The following is a 20,698-nucleotide window of genomic DNA, read 5'->3' on the forward strand; positions in this document are numbered from 1 at the left end:
TCTTGAATATCTACCTATTGCTTTTAGTTCTAGCCAGTATAACCAAACAGAACAAGCCTAGTCTCTTTTCCAAGTAATAGTTCTTTAAATATTTGCATACTTCTCACCCAGAAAGGAATATAAAAAAAGGAAAGAGAACAAACAGTTTCAAATCACAACTCTGTGCTGCTCTTGCTAATTCTCTGTACTCTCAGGCTTTGCCTGCTTGTTTGTCTTTACCTATGGTTCCCCTTTGTGTCTGCCTATCTTCACTGACCTGCTTGGACATAGAATCTATCTTTCTATTCCTGTGTACACCTAAGGTTTCTACTGAGTTTCCCTACTCAGCTAGATTTTGAGACCCCTGAACCCTGGTGTGAATATTCTAGTCAATCAAGGGGTTTTTTTGTTTGTTTTTTAACCAGAGTTGCATTCAACAGAGGCAAAGAATAGAGTATAGGGAAGAGTTCACAAGATGTTGACAATTGTCATTGACCTCATGACAGAGTCATCACCAAAATTTCTTGGAATTTTCTGTGCTTAAGACCTCAGGGAGTTTTCTTCCTTCCTTCCTTCCTTCCTTCCTCCCTCTCTCCCTCGCTTTCTCCTTTTCTTCTTTCCTTCCTTCCACATTTGTGGTTGGGGGAAAAAAGAATACAAAAAATGTTTTACATTTTCATTCAGCTTTTGAAGAACTTTTATTGTCACCAGTTAATGATTTTTATATAAAAATTGCTATAGTTCTGAGTAATGTGCTAGACATTTATCAGAACGATAGCAAACAATTTTGTGTGTCACTTCTGTTCTGTTGCAGTGGTTTGAACTTTCTGCAAGTTGCCATAAAAGCAGCTATTATAGTGAGATTCCAAAACCAAAGAAACAAATGAGCAAAGTAATTTTCTTTCCTTAATTGACAAAATCAATAAATGAAAATCAAGGATTAGAGAGATATTACAATAAGAAAACAGCTTTCTTCTTTAGGTTTCAACTAAAAGTTACTTATTCCTAGTTACAGACACTTCCTAAAAGCAAGGCTTTCCCCTTCCCTACTACTTCTCAGTACTCTTTAAAGGTAAAAAACCCCTCAGGGAGTTTTCATTGTTTGACACACATGATTTCTCCTAGGAACACACATAATTCAGAGGAAAACAGAAATACAAGGAAAGTCATCCAGGAACATTATAGCTCCAGAACTACCTAAAGAGGCCTCACCTAGCTCTCTTGTTCTCCCCTTCTTCCAACACACATGCATATGCACACACATGCATGCACACACCCCTTCTAATATTCCAGCACAGAGATCTGAGATTTCCTTGCTTCTTTCTACAAATTCCTTATAGCAGCCACAGGGCTGGAGAGAGGCTGGTGTATTCATTAGATTAATTGCAACAACTACAGATTTCTTAAACCAGAGAGGGCAATTGTCTCATTAACTGTGATAAAAACAATGATGTGATGTTCTCTTTTCTAAAGTAACTTTTTAGCAGCCCCCAAGCTAACTATTTTAAGAGTGAAGATCCAAATCACCTACTTGGTATAAAAGAAATGAAAGGTAAATTTTATACTGTCTGAGAATGTATATGCTATGAGAGATAAGGGAAAGGAAGAAGCATTTATTATGTGCCTACTATGTGTCAAGCGCTGGCTAAGTGCTTTAAAAATAAGTGCAATAGAAGCCATGGGATTTATGCAATTTTGTCAGGTGACTCCATGACTATCATGGGGCATGGTTACACTTTCCAGAGAAGAATTCATTCGAATTAAAGGAGAGTCTGCCACTTTGGGAAACCATTTCATTGTTAATAGTCACTGACAAAAGATTCCTAATATTGTTTGAGCCCTCAAAGCTACATCATGGCCCACATAGTCAAAGTAATTTTAAAACAGGGTTTAACTCTTAAAATTCCTTTAGATTTTTAATGTGATGAAATAGTACTGAATTTCTTAACCACTTGGCCAAATATAATCAGCGTGAAAGATGATAGCCAATTGCTTTCATCAGAGATAATCTAGTTACATGTGGTCTGGTAGCATCCTGCCATTCTGAGCTCTCTCTTTAGAAAACTCCGGAAAGCTGAGGTATTGTCCTCTGTCCGATAAATCCAGCGTCAGTTTCAGTTTTATAGCACGTCAACAGAATTTGTGTGCGTAGTAACTCTGATACCCAAGGCTGATTTAGGTTTTCTGAGCACGGTAAGGCTGGGGTTTTTTAAAAGGGTATACAGCAAAAACCATCTTGTTCTGGACTTTACTGAAACTCTAGGACCTACAATAAAAATAAATAAAAAGAGAGGTCTTTTTCATTTGCAAAGAAAAACCTATTTGTTCTCAGAAACCACTGTGGCAAGCCACAATGGGCCAATTGTTGGGAATTTCATTCCCTAGTTACCACAGTGGATATTAAAGAATAAAAATTATTTACCAGATGAATGATTTAAGTGCCAGTAGGGGGTAGATTTCTGTAGTTTCCTTTCATTTTTGCCCATCAGCAAGATATGGCAGAAACCAACAAGTACAGGGTTGGCATGATAATGGTCCACAAACAGCATGCCAATCCAGGCTTGGAATCCTAGAGTCAAAAGGATCCAAGAAAAGGATGTCTTAGACCCCAGAAATGTATCAACTCTGCTTGACCAATGTACCGGGGTCTCTTTCTATACAACAATGTAATAGAACACTGAGGCGGAAGTCAGTTTGTCAGGACATACCAGCATACTAGGGGCAGCTAGGTGGCGTAGCAGATAGAGTGCTGGGCCTGAAGTCAGGAAGACTCAGTCTCGTGAGCTCAAATCTAGCCTCAGACATTTACTAGCTGTGTGATGCTGGGAAAGTCACTTAACCTTGTTTGCCTCAGTTTCTTCATCTGTAAAATGAGCTGGAGAAGGAAATGACAAACTACTCCAGTATCTTTGCCAAGAAAACCCCAAATGGGGCTAACTTCCATCAGTTCTCTTTTGTGGCCTCCAGATGGATGTCAGATCTTTGCTTTGACTAGCTGCTGGCTGAAACATTTCTAAGTCCTTTCTGATGTAGTTTTGTTTGCAAAATCATTCACAGACACATTTTCAAACAATCTATTTCTTTACTAACAATGATTGTAAGCTTGTAACTAGTTAACAAAATGTAAGTGTGAGCAAATTATATAACAATATACTTATGTTAGCTAAACTCTTTTTTTAAAATAGATATTCTTTTTTTTTTTGGAGGTGGGAAGGCAGGGCAATTGGGGTTAAGTGACTTGCCCACAGTTACACAGCTAGTAAGTGTGTCTGAGGCTGAATTTGAATTCAGGTCCTACTGATTCCAGGGCCGGTGCTCTACTCACTGAGCCACCTAGCTGCCCCACCTAAACTTTTTTAAAAATATATTTTAAATTTATATATTTTAAAATTTATATTTATATATTTAAATTTATATATTTTAAAATATATTTATCTCTTTCATTAAATTACAATTATAATTTTGAAAATTTTTAACATTTAAAAAAATTTAAGTTCCAATTTTTTTCTCCTATCCCTTGAGAAGGCAAGCAATATCAATTATAGATGTGAAGTCATGCGAAGCATATTTCCACATTAGCCATGTTGCAAAATAAAACACACACTAAAACAAGAAAAATAAAGTAGAAAAAGTTTGCCTCAATCTGGCCTCAGAGTTCATCAGTTCTCTCTCTGGAGGTGGGTAGGATTTTTCATCATGTGTCCTTTTGGAATTGTCTTGGATCACAGTTTTGATCAGAATAAGTTAATCCTTCACAGTTCATCATTGGCATAATGTTGCTGTTACTGTATTATTGCAAACACGGGGGCATAGGACACTTACCCATGTCTGCAGCTTCATAACCATGCTGCATGATAGTCCTGTCTATGCGTGCTATTAACCAGGTTCCCAGGATACAACTGACAAATAGTCGGAACAAACAAGCTCCCAGGCCCAGAAGCACATTGTAGAAAAACAGAAAATAATTGAAGTTGTGAAATGCTTTCCTGAAAATAGGAGAGTTCAAAAGTGAATCTTTCTCTCATTTTTCATAATTATCTTCTATTTATCTTTCATTTGGGGGTTAAAAATACAGTAAACCTCAGTTTATTCAATTCAACCAACATTCATTCAATGCTATACTAAGCGTTTAATGGGGATACAGTGACAAAAACAAAAAATAGTCCCTGATCTAAAGAAGCTTCCATTTTAATTGGGGGTGGAGTAAACAGATTCAATATGTCATCAGAGAAGTAAATGCAGAGGAATTTGAGGAGGACATTAACAACTAGAGAAGGTAGTATATGACTTATAATAGGGCATGACATCTAAGTTGAGCCTTGAAAATAAGGACATTCTTTCTGTGCATGGAGGAACAACCCCTGAGAAGGCACAACAGTGGGAAATGGAATGCTGAGTTAGGGGAAGACCAGTTTGTTGGGACATACCAGCCATACCAGGGGCAAATAAGTGGTCCAGCAGATGGAGCCTGAACTCAGGAAGACTCCTACTCCTGAGTTCAAATCCAGTTTTAGACACTTGCTAGCTGTGTGACCCTGGGCAGGTTACTTATCCCTGCTTGCCTCAGTTTCCTCATCTGTAAAATGAGCTGGAGAAGGAAATGGCAAACCAGTCCAGCGTCTGCTAAGAAAACCCCAAATGGAGTCACAAGACTTGGACATGACTGAAACGACTTAATGACAACCACCAAATAGTAAAGAAGTGTCAAAGAGAATAATGTGAAATAAAACCAGAAAAGTAAGGTGAAGCCAGATTATGAAGGACTTTAATTTCTAGGCTGAGGAGTTTGCATTTTATCCCTATACAGAAAAGGGACAGGGTGGGTTTTGAGCAGGGGAGTGGCATGTTGGATAAAGCACTGGACATGGAGTCAGGAAGATCTGGTTTCACATTCCCCTCAGGTATTTAATAGCTATATGACCCAGGGCAAGTCACTGAATCAGTCTCTGCCTCTGCTTCATCATCTAAAAATGGGAGTGGCACCAACTTCCCAGGGATATTGTGAGAACAAAATGAGGTTATGTAAGTAAGTGCTTTGCGAACCAGAAAGCACCAAATAAATGAAGAAGAAGATGAAGGAGAAGATGAAGAAGAAGGAGTAAGAAGAGGAGGAGGAGGAGGAGGAGGGCACCACACTGGAAAGCTCACTGGTTTTGGAGTCTGAGGCCTTGGGTTCAAATGTTGCTTCCTTCCTTTGCTGCCTGTATTATCTTGGCCATCAAGATCAATCTGCAAATTTATAAGTGATGACTATGTTCCAGGTTCTATGCTAAGCACGGGGGATGCAAAGAAAAAGCAAAAACAAACCCTTCCCACAACGAGGTAATGTTCTAATAGAGGAGACAACATGGACATAAATGCACACATAATACATATATACAGAATATAGATAAAAATAACCTTAAATGAGGATGTAAATTCCTTAAGAATAGGAATAGTTCCACTGCCTCACTTAACTTAAATATTTCCTTTTCTACTGGCTTCTTCCCTACTGCCTGCAAACATGGCCATGTCTCCCTCATCTTCAGAAAACCCTTACTTGACCCATCCATTCCTATTAGTTACTGCCTGATATCTCTCCCCACTTTGTGGCTAACTTCTTTGCAAAGGCTACCTACAACAGGCATCTCCATTTCCTTTCCTCTCACTTTTTAAAAATCTGTACAGAAGTCTGGCTTCTGACATCACCATTCAACCAAAACTGCCCTCTCCAAAGTTACCAAATATCTCATATTTGCCAGATCTCTTGGCCTTTCTCCTATGCTCCTCCTTTTTGACTTCTCTGTAGCCTTTGACTCTGTCAATAACCCTCTTCTCATTGGTACCCTCTTCTCTCTGGGTTTCACAACTTTAGCTTCCTACCAGTCTGCTTCTTTTGTTTTCTTTGCTGAATCTTCACCTAAGTCATGCCTGCTAAACTTGTATGTCCCCCAGGGCTCTGTCCTGTCCCCTCTTCCCTTTTCCCTTTATAGTGTTTTACTTGGTGATCTCATCAGCTCAGATGGTTTCAATTATCATCTCTACGATGACGATTCTCAGATCTACTTATCCAGCCCTCATCTGTCTCCTAACATCTAGATTCATAGTCCAGTATCCTATTGGATATCTCAAATTGGATGTCTCACAGAAATCTTAAACCCCACATATCTAAAGCTGAACTTACTATCTTCCCCCTGCCCCCAACTCTAGGGGATGGATTCCTTCAGGTCCCAAGTAAAATCCCATCTTCTATGACAAACCTTTCCTGATCCCAGTCAATTCTTGTTACTGTTCAGTCATTCAGTCATGTTCAACTCTTTGTGACCTTGTGGACCATACTGTCTATGGTTTATTTTTTTCAAAGATACTTAATGCTATTACCTTCCCTCTATTGATTATCTCCAGCTTATCCTGTATATATCTTGTTTGTACGTTTTTATTTTCATTTTGTCTTCCTCATTTGTCTATGAGCTTCTTGAGAGCAAAGACTGTTTTTGCCTTTCTTTGTATCCCCAGATTTTAGCACAGTATACACAGTAGGAGCTTAGTAAATGTTTTGAGATTTTAAAAAAATACATTCCTGTCTTCCCTTCATTGGAAGCTCATTGTATCTCTAGTACTTCGTACAATGCTTGGTACATAGTAGGTTCATGCCCTTTATATTTCAGCTAAATTGGACTACTCATTATTTCCTGATTCCAGGGAATTTATAGTGGCCATCCTCCATGCTTGCAATGTACCCTTTCCCCTCACTTCTTCCTGTTGTGATCCTTTTCTTCAAGCACCACTGCTTCCGTGAAGTGTTTCCTCTAGCTGAAAGTGCCTTTCCTTCATATATTTCTAGACTGTCATGTCTAGATCTTTCTTTACCCTTATCACAGTATTCCTTATATAATACTTTGTACAAAAAAATCTTATTTCCTATTTGATAATGTAAGCTCCTCAAGGGCGTGAACTCTGTCGCTTCTCATCTTTTTATCCTTAATGATGATTATGGCACCTTTCACGTGGCAGGTAGGTAATAAACATTTGTCAAACTCCATTGTTGAATACCAGCTTTTTATGCCATGTCTCCTCATAGCTTACTTACATTCATTCTCTTAAAATTTAAACTCATTTAGTTCTGTTTTAGGTAGAATTGTATGATGGTTGTCCTATGAAAAATATTTATTCATATTTCTGAAGAAAATTGAAGATAACTTACATTCATACATTAGGCTGATTAAAAATGTGAGTCTGTTTCTTTTACTTACCTATTATTTAGAGCTAATGGTTTTTGATTATCTCCAGGTTTAATCTTTGGCTGAAGGAAAAATCTGGTTGCTATCTTTAGTTGTAAAACCATGAGTCCCACAACAATAGAAATGGTGAGACTGAAAGATAGAAAAGAAGACATCATGGCTTTAAAAAGCAGCCTGCTGTTTAATGGGTCAGATTCCCAATTCTGCTGTGTAGAAGACCAAGGTCTAGGTGGCCTATTCTCTCTTGAGTCCTCTTTGGACTTACAAGGGTTATGGAGAGAAAAATGCACTAAATCTAAAAGTGAAAACAACATCTTAAGAGGCAATGAGGCAAAATCATAGCAAACCATTGCATCATACTAAACCATAGATAATAGAGCACCCAGTGGATCGAGCGCCTGGGCCTGGAGCTTGGAAGGCCCAAGTTCAAGTTAGATCTGACACTAACTATCTGTGTGATCCTGGGCAAGTCACTTAACTTCCCAGTTTCCCCAGCTGCTAAATAAGGATAATAATAGCATCTACCTCCCAGGGTTATTGTGAGGCTTGAATGAAATAATATTTATAAAGCACTTAGCACAGTGCCTAGCACACAGGTGCTATATAAATCCTAGCTGCGTTGATGATGATGATGATGATGTTTTATGGAGAAACCAGTTCCATGCTTGACTACAGCAAATACTATATACCTCACCCACTAAAATCCGCTAAGGGAAAGATATACTGCTAATTGTCTAAATCTTGAGAAATAAAGAGACTGGGAAAATTCCTTGGAGAATTGCCTGATCCTATCTCATCATTTAATTGTGGAGTTAGAGCCAAGAACACTGTCCAACATGCTGAGGTTGAAGTTTTGAAGATAGGGAAGTACGTCAAAAGAAAGAATATAAAAAATGAAATCACTCGTGTCCGTGTATTAAGAAGAAACCTCAGCGACTTACATTCCAATGCCCAAACCTTTCAACATTTCCAGTCCTTGGTTGTGAATTACTGGCAAAACCAAACCATACATGAGCATCACACCAAACAGACACTGGACCACATGAATGATGAGGTAACCTGAAGGCCAAAGTGAAAAACAAAAAATCAAATTAAATGAGCATTTATTAAGTATTTATTTTGTGGAAGGTACTATACTTGAGAATATCAATCAATCAATAAAACATTTATTAAGTGCCTACTATGGCACTGTAATAAACATGAGAAATAAAGAAAAGAGGCAATAGTCCCTGCCCTCAAGAAGCTTACAGTCTAATGGACATTAAAACCAGAAGTGGAATCAAGGACACAACTAAAAGAACTAGCATTTTCAAGAATAATCTCTTCTACTGAGATAGTAGAAAAAGGGAAGATGAGTGAAGTCTCTCAAGTTTTGAGGGAAACTGAGGGAGTTCACAGAAGGCCTCAATCTCCTCAAGAGCTAGTATCATCTTTTGAGAGTATGAAGGCCGTGAAGAAGGTTGAAGAGAGGGGAGGAATTTTGGAACAATCACTGTAGGGAAGGCAATAGAGAAAGGGTCAGTCATAGGTAAAGATCCTGATTGCCATGTGTGAGGGAAGGCCTAGCTGAGGTGGGGTATCATGTCTTTGTAGTGGGCTCAATCAGTATGGTTTGATGAATTTGGGGGGTGGGAAGTAATGCTCCATGTCCTAGAAACAGGAAGAAAGAAGGTGGATGGTACGGATTATACCAAGGGTTTAATATTAATAGGGTAAGAACAGTAGCAAAGGATTCTAGGGGGGTAGCAAGTGAATACCTAAAATGACTGATCATGGAGTCAGCGCTAGAGACAGAATCAAGTGAAGTAGCACTGGGGATAATGGACTGAAAGACAAGAAAGGATGCAAAGGACCAGAAGTCATGATGAAGGTGAAGAGCAGTTTCAATAGGCAGCAAGGAAGTGGGAGAGGTAGAAGGACGAGTCCAGAATTGACTTCCAGAGTTCAAAATCTTCATAGTAGAGCAATCCCAAGAAAGTGATGCTCAAGGTGTTGCTGATCCAACACCTTGGGTAAAGCATCGTGAAAATAGAGATCATAAGAACTGAAAAGGCTGAGGAACTGTGAGGCTGGAATGGCAAAGGGTTCTCATCAAATCTCTGAGGGTAATGGCAGCAGGCAGCATTGAAAGGGAGACTATGAATCAAGGTCATAACTCATTAAGGAAGGTGGGAGAGTGGCCTGGACTTTAGATGTCCATGATTAATGTATGGATAAAGTGACATAATGATGATATGAGCCTCGAAGAGGGAGAGGCTGAGTGATGATGGCAGATGATGTCTAGAAATGGTAGCAAGTCACAAGGAATGGGAAAATGAAAAGCAGAAGTTCTTAGGGATGGGATGCTCTCAGAGGAAAAGACAGTTTTTAGTTAATTCAAGGAGGAAAGAACTTAAGAAGGAAAGATATATAAGGTAGAAATATTTATTTTCAACAGAAGTTCCAAAGAACATGGGAGAAAAGGTAAGTAGCGGTGGGAAGAGGGATGGATAGGAACTGGGAAGGGATAGGACCGAGACAGAGATAAAAGCTGGGAGAACAGATTTTGTGCCTACAGTAAGAGTTTTGAATAACAAGATTTAGGGAAGAAAGAGGTTAGAGAATTTTGAGAGGCATGCTGTCGATAAGGGAGCTGGGGATAGAGCTGAGTAAGTAGAATTAAGTAATGGAGGACTAATTGTTAATCTCACTAACAATTAGAAACAAAGTAATTTCTCATTAATATATAAGGGTAGAGAACTTACCCCACAAAATATATGCTATTTGCCAACCTGAATATCTTGCTATGGCCACCTGAAACAAAAGACATAAACAAAAACAAAGCAAATGAACAAACAAAAACAAAGCCATGTCAGTTGATTCTGGTAACAATATTGACAACTATTACAATCTACATAACAAAAGTTTCTGCATATGTATACAAAAAGGACTTCTCTTTCAAGCAAATTACATATGAAAAAAATTTTAAGTTCCCTATGGGTTAAGAGTCTGTGCTTATTTTCAAGATTATTAGGCATTTGACAAATCTGATCATGAGTAAGGAGATTTTAAAAAAAAAACAGCCTGAGAGAAATGTGCCATCTTGGAATCAGAAGATATTTATTCAACTTCTGGTTATGTGTGATCCTGGGCAAGTCACTTGATCTCAATTTCCCTATCTGTAAAATGGAGATGATTCTTTACCTATCGACCTCACGAGGTTGTTATGAGGGTAAATTAGAATATATTTTAAGCATTACCTAAAAATAAGGTATTAGAATTAGTATGTTGTAAATTCAAGTAACTGTTTAATTCTGTCAAGAAAACCCACCCTTTGAATATCTTCACAGATTGCCTAAGTACAGATGACATTGTGGTCTTGATGATACTTTCATTACCTGAAAATCTTCATTAAAATTACCTCGGTTATCTATTTTCCTTTCATTTTAAAGAGCAGATATTATTGTTAAAGGATCACTAAATGTGCAAGGTGCCATAGTTCTGAATATACAGTTAGTACTAAATAAAGTACTCATTAAATTGAATGAAACACTAAATAGAAATCTGCCTCTGTGCATATGGAATGGACTTTATGGTACTTTCTGAAAAAATGAATAGCCCTCTTAAAACTTCCCTCTCAATACAAAAAAAATGAACAACCCATTCAGGGTTAGTATGGATTAGGTTCATGTAAAGTTTAGCTTATGTGTGTGTGTGTCTAAGTTCTTTTGATCTGCTTATTTCTTCCTTTAGAGAGAATGGCTTTTCCCCTACCTCCACCAAAATCTTACCCCTCTTTCTATGCCTGTCAGATGTCCCCTTCTCCTTAACTAGATGAAATCTCTTAAGGCAACCCCATAGTACTTGGTATCTGTCTTATGGAACTTAACATTTTTGTCTTGTATGAGTTATTGGTGTAGGGATCAGGTCTTATGCCTCTATGCCCCCCAAAGTGTTTAGTATACAGTAGGCACTCAGTAAATATTTGTCGAATGAATGAATGAATCTAAAGAAGATAAAGAATAACTTTCCCCTTAGTGCTCAGAGAATAGCAGCAACATGGCCTTTGTCCCTCTGACACTCTTCCAGATCTTCAAAGCTCCAAATGCTCACCAACCTAACTCTGAATAGTAATGTAATAACATATTCCTGACCACACCCCTCCTCTTATGAAATTGGGACAAGTACTATAAGTGGGTTTTTTCCATCACTCTAATGAAAATGTTATCTTGAAAATCACCTCAATCTTAATCCTCTTATACTCTTTTCAGTCACATTTTACACTGTCCTCTCATTCTTGAAAACTCCAATAGCTTCCATGACATTACATTTATTTGGTTTTGCACCCTACCTTTCTTTCTCTTTCCTGGCCTCTCCTCCTTGTGGATATTATTTCAAGACTCTAAACTTGGCACTCCGCTTTTCTCTCCATGTACCCCATAGTTGAGCTCCTCCAATCTCGTGGCTTAGAGATCATATGGTTCATTGGAGAAAAAAGCTTGATTTGAGGTCAGTAGACTTGGATTCAAATACTAGCTCTGCCTCTTTCTGGACACATGACTTGAGGAAGCCACTTAACCTTAATGCATCTCAGTATCCTCATTTGTTGAGTGGGGATATAAATACTTGCTTTTCTTAACTCACACATTTGTTGTGAAGAAGGCAATTTATAAAGTGCTATTATGTGAACTATTATGGTTTCATCTAGGAGTCCAGCTCTAAACCTCATACTTGATTATTCAATATGTAAATCTCTAGGCCTAACCCTCCTCTCTTGTCTTACTGTGGAGCCAATTTTTTTTCAGAAACAATGGTCTTAGAGAACCCCTTCTCTTTCTACATCTGGGTATCTTTTCACTCCCCTTCCTTTTTGCTTCCTTTTGTATGTTGTCTTCCACCAATAGATTGTAAGCTCCTTGAGGGGAGGGACTGTCTTTTGCCTTTCTTCTTATCCTTAGTGCTTAGAATAGCTTTTGGCATATAGGAGATGCTTAATAAATATTTACTGACTGACTAACATCAAACTTTCAAGTGTTTCAATATTATCTTGGTTGATAACTATGTTTATGGATCTAGGGATTTGCAGGGTAGGTAGGAAATATGATATAGCAGGTTGACTGGGCCCATGTGCTTTGGGCCTTCCTTCAAGCCTGGGTACTGATTAGATTTGGACTCAATAGTTTATTCAAATAAAGAATGGAGATGAGCAACCACTAAGAACTTACCACACTATTGGAAGAGGAAGGATTGTGAAACTTCAAAGGAATAAAGCTTTTCTCGCCTAACCACAGCCTTTTTATATGTTTTCTAGATGAAAGTAGAAAATTATTATTAAATACAATTAGAAATATGGATTACTTTGACAAGAAAAAATATGTAACAGTAGAGAATGAACAATGAATGTTTACAGTAGTTGGTGATATAGTATGATAGAAAGAGTATTGTATTAACAATCCAACAGTATTGTATTAACAATATTAATTGTATTATTGTATAGAAAGATTACTGTATTAATAGTACTAACTGATTGTGAGGCTTAGGAAAGTCAATAAACTTCACTGAGCCTCTTCTCACCCCAACCTCTAAGAATAATGATGATGATGGTGATGATGATGATAATCATAACTAGCATTTTAACAGCATTTTAAGGCTTACAAAGCATTTTACAAATATAATTTCACTAGATCCTCAAAACAGCCCTGGGAGCTAGGTGCCATAGTTATTCCTGTTTTACAAATGAGGAAATGGAGGCATAGAGAGGTTAAGTGACTTGTCCAGGCCAAGAATTAGGCAGCTAAGTGGCATAGTAAATAGAGTGCCTGACCTGGAGTTGGGAAGACTTGAGTTCAAACCTCAGAGACTTAGCTAGGTCTTTCAAAATTGATCATCTTTATAATATTGTACTATGTACAGTGTTCTCCTAAGAGAACTGCTAAGGTTCTGCTAAGTTCACCTTGCCTGAGTTCATATAAATCTTCCCAGGTTTTTCTGAAAGCACCCTGCTCGTCAATTTTTATCATCACAACACGTGACACAACTTGTTCAGTCATACCCCAAATGATGAACATTCTTTTGATTTCCAAATCTTTGCCACCAGAAAAGGAGCCACTATAAATATTTTATACAAATAGGTCCTTTTCCCTTTTCTTTGATCACTTTGGGATACAGACCTAGTAGTAGGGTCAAAGGTTATGCACAGTTTTGTGGCCTTTTGGGCAGAGTTCCAAATTGTTCTCCAGAATGATTATTCTAGATCACAACTCCACCAAGAGTGCATTAGTGTTCCAATTTTTCTGCATCCCCTCCAACATTCGTCATATTCCTTTTCTGTCATGTTAGCCAATCTGATAAATGTGAGGTGGTATATCAGAGTCATTTTAATTTTCATTTCTCTGATCAGTAAGTCATCTAGAGCATTTTTTCATGTGACTATTGATAGTTGATTTCTGAAAACTGCCTGCTTATACCCTTTGACCATTTATCAACTGGGGAATGGCTCTTATTTTTATAAATTTGGCTCAGAAACTTGCTGTATAATCCCCTCCATCCAGTTTACTGTTTTCCTTCTAATTTTGACTGCAAGTGCAAAAACCTTTTAATTTCATGTAATCAAAGTTATCCATTTTGTTTCCTCTGATTCCCTCTATCTGTTGTTTTGGTCATAAGCCCTTTCCTTATCCATACATTTGTTCATGATTCCTCAGTTTACTTATAATATCATTCTTTATGTCTAAATCATTTACTCATTTTCACCTTAACTTGGGATATGTGTGAGATGAGTAGTCTCTGCTAAACTGTTTTTGAGGTTTCCCAGCAATTTTTGTCCAATGATGAGTTCTTACTCTAAAAACTCGCATCTTTGGGTTTATCAAACTCTAGATTACTATGGTCATTTACTGCTGTGTATCTATTTTGCTGAACCCTAACCCACGAGTCTATATCTTAACCAGTACCATATTGTTTTGATGATTACTGCTTTATAATATAGTTTGAAATCTAGTACTATTAGTCTGCCTTTCTTCATATTTTTTTCATTGATTTCTTTGACATTTTTGACCTTTTGTTCTTCCAGATGAATTTTATTATTTTTTCTAGCTATATAAAGTAATTCTTTGGTAGTTGAATGAGCATGGCACTGAGTAAATAAATTAGGTAGAACTTTCATTTTTATTATATTGGCTCAGCCTACCCACAAACAATCAATATTTCTCCAATTATTTACATTTGTCTTTTTTTGTGTGTGGAATGGGTTTTGTAATTTTGTGTCTCTGGCTTTGCCTTGGCAGGCAGACTCTTAAGTATTTTGTATTATCTGCTGTTATTTTAAATAGAATTTTTCTTTCTATCTCTTCCTGTTGGGTTTTGTTGGTAATGTATACGAATGCTAAAGATTTATATGGGTTTATTTACTAAAGTTGTTAATTGTTTCAACTATTTTTTTAGTTGATTCTCTAGGGTATAACATCATATAACATGCAAAGAATGATAGTTTTGTTTTCTCATTGCCTATTTTTATTCTTTCAATTTCTCTTTCTTTTATTGTTATAGCTACCATTTCTAGTATAATACTGAGTAATAGTGGTGACAATGGGCATATTTGCTTTCACCCTGATCTTATTGGGAAGGTTTCTAGTTTATCCCTATCACAGATAATGCTTGCTCTTGATTTTAGATTGATACTACTTACAATTTTAAGGAAAACTCCAGTTTTTCCTATCCTTTCTAGGGCTTTTAAAAATAAGAATGGGTATCATATTTTGTCAAAGGCTTTTCCTGCATCTTTTGTGATAATCATATGATTTTTTTCATTCTTGTTATTCATATGGTAAATTATGCTGATAGTTTTCCTACTATTGAAGTAGTCCTGGTACAGACCACACATGGTCATAGTATATGATCTTTGTGATATATTGTAGTAATCTCCTTTGTTAGTATTTTGTTTAAAATGTTTGCATCAAAAGTCATTAGGGAAATTGGCCTATATTCTGCTTTCTCTGTTTTTATTCTCCTTAGGTATAAATCCCACCTGGTCATAGTGTTATGATCTTTCTGATATAATTGCTGTAATCTTCTTGATAATATTTAATTTTTTCATTGATATTAGTTAAGGTGATTGGTTTATAGTTTTCTTTTTCTGTTTTTGTTCTCCCTGGTTTAGGTATCAAAACTGTATTTGTGTCATAAAAGGAATTTGGTAGAGCTCCTTTACCAATTTTTTCAAATAGTTTATATGGTATTGGGATTAATTGTTCCTTATGTGTTTGGTAGAATTCACTTATAAATCCATCTAGTCCTGGGGATTTTTTCTTAGGGAGATCATTGATGACTTGTTCAATTTCTCTTTCTAAGATAGGGTTATTTAAGTATTCTATTTTCTCTTATATTAATCTGGGTAGTTTATATTTTTATAAATATTCATCCATTTCACTTAGATTATTATTTTTACTGGCATATAACTGGTCAAAACTACTCCTAATACTTGCTTTAATTTCATCTAAATTGGTGGTACCTTCACCCTTTCTTTTTGATACTGGTAACTTGGTTTTCTTCTTTAAAAATAAAATTAACCAATCATTTATCTTTTAAAAACCAGCTCTTTCCTTTCAATTTTATTAATCTCTCCATTGATTTTCAGGATTTCCATATTGGTTTTTAGTTGGAGATTTTTAATTTTTTTTTTAGTTTATTTAGTTGAGTGCCCAATTCATTAGTCTGCTTATAGAGATATAAATAACCCCCCCCCCCAAGTACTGCTTTGTTTGCATCCCACAGATTTTGGAATGCTATCTCATTGTTATCATTCTCTTTAATGAAATTATTGATTGTTTCTATGATTTGTTCTTTTTCCTATTCATTTTTTAGGATTAGATTATTAATTTCCAATTTATTTTTAATCTATGAAGATAGCAGATTAGAGATAGCCTAGCTGAACTCTCTCAAAATTTCCCTTCAAACAACTTTAAAGTAATACCTCAAATCAAATTTTGGAGTGACAGAACCAACAAAAGGTCAGGGTAAGACATTTTCCTGGCGTAAAAAAACCTAGGTGGTTGATAGGAGAAGTCTGTGACACCTGCTTGGAAGCCTGTTCCAAGCCCACACATGGGATGGCAGAAACAGTGGCTGCAGCAGCTGTAATAGCTTTGGGAGCTCTTAGCCAAGAGATGTTAAGAAGGTTGGAAAACTAGTCAGAAAGAGATTACAGGGGACCCTTTGCTGGCACTGGATACAACTGGTACTGATTGGCAACTCTATTACCCATACCCAGTTCTGGGCCACAATTTCAGGGCAGAGAAGAGTGCTGAGGAGTCGGTCACAAGGGAGCAGGGGCCCTGGTCACCATTCCAAGGTAAAGAGAGCTTAGCACTTGTGGCTACAGGGGATGAGGGGCCCTTCTGGATAACAACTAGAATGCAGACCAGGAGAGCAGTGACCATTACCTCACCCAGGATAATACCACTTTGGAAGCACCAAAAACCTGAAGACCCATAGAACTAGCTCTGAAAACAGCAACACAAAAGAACATAAGGCTTGGAACAGGGCCTTCTTACCTCCAGGTGAGCAGAGCCCAAGTTTAACATAAAGTTTAAAGTCAAGAAATAGGCTGGAAAAATAAGCAAACAACAAAAAAGGACCTTGACTTTAAAAAACTACTACAGTGTGGCAGGAAGAACCACGATATAAACTCAGAAAAAGAAAACTATGTGAAAATAGCTATAACCAAAGCCTCAAAGAAAAATGCTAATTGGGCCCATGAATTCCTGGAAGAGATAACAGTAGTAGAGGGGAAAGACAGATTAAAGGAGGCAGTGGTTAGAAGCAAAATGGATTTTTGAGGAGGGACAGGATGAAAAGGGAGAAAGAAGAAACAGAAGAAAATGGGATGGAGGGAAATACACAGTTAGTAGTCACAACCCTGAATGTGAATGGGTTGAGCACATCCATAAAATGGAAGCAGATAGCAAAGTGGATTAGAAACCAAATCTAACAATATGCTGTTTGTAAGACACACATTTGAAACAGAAATACACACCCAGAGTTAAACTAAAGGGCTGGAACAGAATCTAATTTGCTTTAGCTGAACTTAAAAAAGGCAGGGGTAGCAGTCGTCATCTCAGACAAAGTGAAAGCAAAAATAGACCTAAATAAAAGGAATAATCAGGGAATCTGCATTTTGCTAAAAGGTACCACAGACAATGAAGTAATATCATTTCTCAAATATATACTGAGTATAGAATTAAGTCAAATTTATGAAAATAGGAGCCATTCTCTAATTGATAAGTGACCAAAGGACATAAATTGGCAGTTTTCAGAAGAAGAAATCAAAGTTATCTTTAGTTATATAAAAATTCTCTGAATCACTATTGATTAGACAAAAACAAACCAAAACAATTCTGAGGCACCACCTCACACCTATCAGACATATCAAATACTGGAGGGGCTAACAAATTGTTGGTGAGGTAATAAGATGGTCCAACCATTCTGGAGAACAATTTGGAACTAGATCCAAAGGGCTATAAAAGAAGGCGTACTCTTTGACCTGGCAATTCCACCATTAGGTTTGTACCCCAGAGATATCAAGGAAATGGACCTATATGTACAAAAATATTTATAGCTGCTCTTTTTGCGGAGGCAAAGAGTTGGAAATAGAAGGGATGTCAATCAGTTGAAAAATAGCTGAACAAGTTGTGGCATATGATTGTAATGGAGTACTCTTGGGCTATGGGAAATGGCAAAGAGGTTTCAGAAAAACAGGATAAGACCTATATGAACTGATGCAAATAGAAGTGAGATGAACCTGGAAATCACTGCATAGTAACAGCAATGTTGTAATGATGATCAGTTGTGAAAAACTTGAGTACTCTGATCAATACAATGACCCAAGACTGTTCCAAATGACTCATGATGAAAAAATGCTTTCCATTTCCAGACAGAGAGCTGATGAAGTCTGAGTGCAAATCGAAGTATGATTTTCTCACTTTCTTCATTTTTCTTGCTTTTTTGGGAAATATGTCTAATATGGAAATATATTTTGCATAATTTCACATGTATAATTGATGTCATATTTCTTGCCTTCTCAGTGGGTGAGGGAGGGGGTGATATAGAGAGAGAATTTGGAACTTAAAATTTCAAAAGAAATATTCAAAATAAATAAAAGTAAAAAAAATCAATCTGTGTTTCCATGGCCCTTTATTGAATGTGATTTTTAAGACATTATGGTCTGAAGAGTGCATTTAATATTTCTGCTTTTCTTAATTTTGCTGTGAGGTTTTATGCCTGAATATGTGGTCAGTTTTTGTGAAGGTGCCATGTACAGCTGAGAAAAAAGGTATGTACCTTTCTATTCCCATTCAGTTTTCTCCGGAGGTCTATCATATCCAACTTTTCTAAGATTCCATTTATCACCTCGATTTCTTTCTTATTTATTTTATGGTTAGATTTATCTAGCTCCGAGAAGGGACAGTTTCCCTGCTTGTCTCTTTTAATTAGATCTCGTTTTGCATTTACTTTTCTGAGATCATGATAGCTACCCCTGACTTTTTTACATGATTCTGCTCCAGCTCCTTATTTTAGCTCTTATGTGTGTGTATCTGTTTTGTGTGTTTCTCTTAAACCACATATCGTTGGATTATTCTGCTGTCTATTTCCATTTTATGGGTGAGTTAGTCTTATTGATATTCACAGTGATGATTGCTTACTGTGCATTTCCCTCAATCCTATTTTCTCCTATTTATCCTTTTCTCTCTCTTTTTATCCTGTCCCTCCTTTAAAGTCTGTTTTGCTTCTGACCACTGCCTTCTTTTATCTACTCTCTCTTTTATTTCCTCCCCGCACCCCTGCCTTATCCCGTCCCCTTCTACATCCCTGTTAGGTAAGATAGATTTCTATTTCCAAGTGTGTGTGCGTGTGTGTGTGTGTGTGTGTGTGTGTGTGTGTGTGTGTGTGCACGCGCCCGCGCGCAAGTGAATAGTAAGATCTAGGTCTTGGCTATTGTGGACAAGACCCAAATGAGCTCTCCAGGTCAGTGTGTTGGTAATCAAAATGGGCTCCTTAGCACTTAGTTCAACAAGTGCCCTTGAAGAGTTTGGCTTTTGTTTGCTTTGATTAATTCAGTGTATTTCATTGAGTCTTACTAAGTGCTAAGTCCCAGGCCCAAACCCCTATTAGGTGTAAAACCTATGTGGGTGTGGATTGGCAACTAAGGTGGAGCCCAAGGTGGGGCTAACTGCAGGGAGGGCCTAGTTTACAAGTCTGGGAGAGCAGAGGCTTTTAGACCACGTGGGTTTAAGTTGCACCTCTTTGTGACGATTCTAGATCACGTGGGTGAGTCGCATGTGTAACTCACCCCTGACCCTGAAAAAGATATAAAACCAGGGGTTGGCCATCTTTTCTTTGGAGCTCTTCCCCACAGCAGTGGTGGCGCATGACTCTGGGCCAGCCCTTGTTCTGAGCTCCCGGGCTGAACCTAGATGTTGGTAACTATGAATCTGTATTGAGTCTGTCTGTTGATTTTGTACTTTGTTTGTATTTTGTTCTGAAGTCAGGGTACTGGCTTTTTCCCCTGAACTAAATGAATGATATTTGTGTGCTGAATGAAAGTAAGCTTGTCAACCCCTTTAACTTTGCTTTCCTTATTAAGGCAGGTCAAAAGAACCTGTGCTGTTGGCAGCTTTCTGGGTGCTGGCTGTGGGTGGATCTGACACCCCCACAGAAGCTGCTAGCCGGATTGTTGAAACAGTCAGTAATTTTTGAAGGCTTTAGGTTGAATTTTACTAATTTCTTAATTTGTAAATATCTAAGTTCCTGCTGGGATACTGATTCTTTTCTCTATCTACACACTCTTGGTAATACTGTCAACTTTCCTGGATTCAGTGATCTCAAGTCAGAGGATTCCCAGATGTATTTCTGCAGCCCTCACATCTCTCCTCAGCTCCAATCCCACGTCACCAGTATCCTGCTAGATAATCAGAATGTCCCATAGGTATCTTGAATTCAACATGTCCAAAACAGATTTCATGCTCTTTTTACTCTTGTTCTCCTTGGTTCACAGGTTCCTCTTTTATTCTTTATTATCATTAAAACTCTGAGCAACTATTGCTCTAACTAATCAGTGATTACTTTTACATTTGAGTTGATATTTCCTTTTCATATGTCTAAATTTCATTTCTTTCTACCTGAATGGGTTTATGAATGTCATGGCTCAGAATGTAAAAGAGAGTGAGTTAACAATGTTAACTATGTTGGAACACAGGGGAGGGGTATTGGGTAGCACATTGACTCATTTAGTATTCTTACCTGTAGCAGGCTAAAATGTGAAATAAATAGCTTATACAAGTGAGGGAGGCAGAAAAAATGGTCAGCACCCAAACGCCTGTAATAACAATACAAAAGATTTCTTAGTATTCTCTCCATACAACACAATACTCACTTCACATACTCAGCTCCTTAAAGCCTGATTCTCTGTACCACATACCACACTATTTTGTACCACATGTATGAGAAAGACTTGGAAAGAAGCT

At 37.4% G+C, this 20,698-nt stretch overlaps 1 protein-coding gene across 5 annotated transcripts in view; it reads right to left on the bottom strand.

Annotated features, from left to right (window-relative positions):
* Nucleotides 1-20,698, bottom strand: part of LOC118834067 (stimulated by retinoic acid gene 6 protein-like) — an 88,179-nt gene that overhangs the window by 1,470 nt on the left and 66,011 nt on the right. For 3 of the 5 annotated variants that reach the window (XM_036741511.1, XM_036741512.1, XM_036741515.1), the window contains 8 exons: nt 20,475-20,550; nt 12,404-12,485; nt 9,944-9,992; nt 8,141-8,258; nt 7,212-7,331; nt 3,802-3,965; nt 2,402-2,548; nt 653-2,245 (listed from right to left, as the gene is read on the bottom strand). In XM_036741511.1, coding sequence (XP_036597406.1) covers nt 2,100-2,245; nt 2,402-2,548; nt 3,802-3,965; nt 7,212-7,331; nt 8,141-8,258; nt 9,944-9,992; nt 12,404-12,485; nt 20,475-20,550 — 902 coding nt within the window. In that variant the 3' untranslated portion in view covers nt 653-2,099. Of the gene's footprint in view, nt 1-652; nt 2,246-2,401; nt 2,549-3,801; nt 3,966-7,211; nt 7,332-8,140; nt 8,259-9,943; nt 9,993-12,403; nt 12,486-20,474; nt 20,551-20,698 lie in introns of those variants that run through there. The other 2 variants (XM_036741513.1, XM_036741514.1) reach the window with 2 other exon arrangements.

Source organism: Trichosurus vulpecula, chromosome 1 (assembly GCF_011100635.1).
Source record: "Trichosurus vulpecula isolate mTriVul1 chromosome 1, mTriVul1.pri, whole genome shotgun sequence".
NCBI lineage: Eukaryota > Metazoa > Chordata > Mammalia > Diprotodontia > Phalangeridae > Trichosurus > Trichosurus vulpecula.